This window comes from Cnephaeus nilssonii, assembly GCF_951640355.1.
Source record: "Cnephaeus nilssonii genome assembly, chromosome: 13".
Lineage (NCBI taxonomy): Eukaryota > Metazoa > Chordata > Mammalia > Chiroptera > Vespertilionidae > Cnephaeus > Cnephaeus nilssonii.
The window spans coordinates 45717464-45719098 of NC_137084.1; the positions used below are offsets into that span (position 1 = coordinate 45717464).

Genomic DNA, 1635 nt, shown 5'->3' on the forward strand with positions numbered 1-1635 from the left:
GCCTCCTTCCCACAATGCACCCTGGCGCCCGGGGGTGCCCTCTCTTCCCTGAGTCTTCCTCCCCCGCCCCTTCCTTTCCGCCGACTTCTCCCGAGGCGGGCCCGCGCGAGGGAGCGGGTGTGGCGAGGCGGAGGCAGGGCCTGCAGCCACGCGCCTGCGCAGGCCTACCCCGCGAAGGGAGGGAGTTGCGCAGGCGGGCGTGTCCCCCGGGACTCTAGAGCGGGTGAGCACTGGGCCGCTCCGGTAGGTCTGCCATGCGCGGGATTCTGCACGTCTGAGGCCAGCTTGCACGTTGCATCACTGGTGCATCTCCGCTTGCTTAAGAGGCCACCACTGAGGCCTCTGTTGCAGAAATCGCCAGACTTCTAAGGGCCGCGGAATCGGGACGACCTTGGTGACTGGCTTGTACATTCCCGGCCGATCTGCGTGCACGAGTTAGATGCAGACGTGGGTTTGTAGAAGGTTTCATTTCCCCCCAGTTTTGCAGCTACTCTTTGGCACCATTAGCTTCTCAGAACGGGCTTCCCCAGCCTCGATTGAAAGCTGAGGGGGCGAAAACTCAGAAAAGCGGTGAGGCTTCCACAGGATCACGAATAGCGAGCCCCCTGATTCCACTTGCAGCCGGATAGAGATGGGTCCCTTTGGATAGAGATTGGTCTCTTTGTCTTCCCCTCACAATCGGGACCTGTAAACGTTCCCGTATTGCCAAAATGAGTGACCGCTATCTAGAGCAAAGGATTAGTATAAAATTTTGCGTGAAGTTGAACAAGTCTGCAAGTGAGACCCACTGTCTTTTAAAAGAAGCTTATGGGAACGAAGTCATGTCGAGGGCCAGAGTTTTTGACTGGCACAAAAGGTTTAAAGAAGGGCGGGAGGATGTTCGAGATGATGCCCGAAGTGGCCGTCCAGTTACTCACCGGACAGATGAAAATATCCAGAAGGTCAAGGACTTGGTTTATTCAAACAGGCAGTTAACGGTGAGGATGATGGCTGCGAAGTTACATTTAGATAAAGAAACGGTTAGACTTATTCTGAAAGAAAACTTGAACATGAGAAAAGTTTCTGCCAAAGTTATACCCCGTATTTTGAAGGGTGATCCTAAACCTCGGAAACTTGACTTCCTTTCTGATCTTTCCAAAGAAACTAGGAAAAATCGCTTGTGTGTGAAGAAAGAGGTAACGAGTTCTGAAATGGAGTCACCTCCAATGTGAAGCTGGTGGGGAAAGGCCCCTGCCTGGATCTCATCCCAGAACCCACTATCCTGCCGGCCAGCTTCTGCAGGCCTCCTCTGCAACAAGCCTTCCCCCCAGGGCAGCTCAGGTTTGGTTCACACTGTGGTGAAAGGACCGGGAGGTAGCTGAACCTGAGCTAGAAAGCTGCCTGGCTGTTAGGCACCTTCATTTACTGCTTGTCTATATTCAATCTTGTCTGCCACCCTACATGCATGGCCCTCCTAGTTACTCTGCTGGGCTGTTGGGCCGGCCATCTTCCTTGCTGTTCTCCACAACTTTGAAGAACCTTGGGCTGTTAACTTCTAGTTTTTGCTTATTCTTGATTTCCTTTACTTAACAAGTTTGGATCTCCTCACTGCCCAGGCCTTAGATCATTGTGGCTGTCCTGTTCCTATGTTCTTAA

The 1635-nt window shown here is 52.8% G+C and overlaps 1 protein-coding gene across 1 annotated transcript; it reads left to right on the forward strand.

The window, feature by feature from the left end:
* Positions 1-248: 248 nt before the first annotated feature.
* On the forward strand, positions 249-1341 carry GVQW3 (GVQW motif containing 3; the record flags this gene model as incomplete). Its single annotated transcript, XM_079789001.1, is given in 2 exon segments — positions 249-1189; positions 1191-1341. Coding segments are annotated over 2 exon segments (630 nt in total). The 5' UTR covers positions 249-710.
* Positions 1342-1635: the final 294 nt, after the last annotated feature.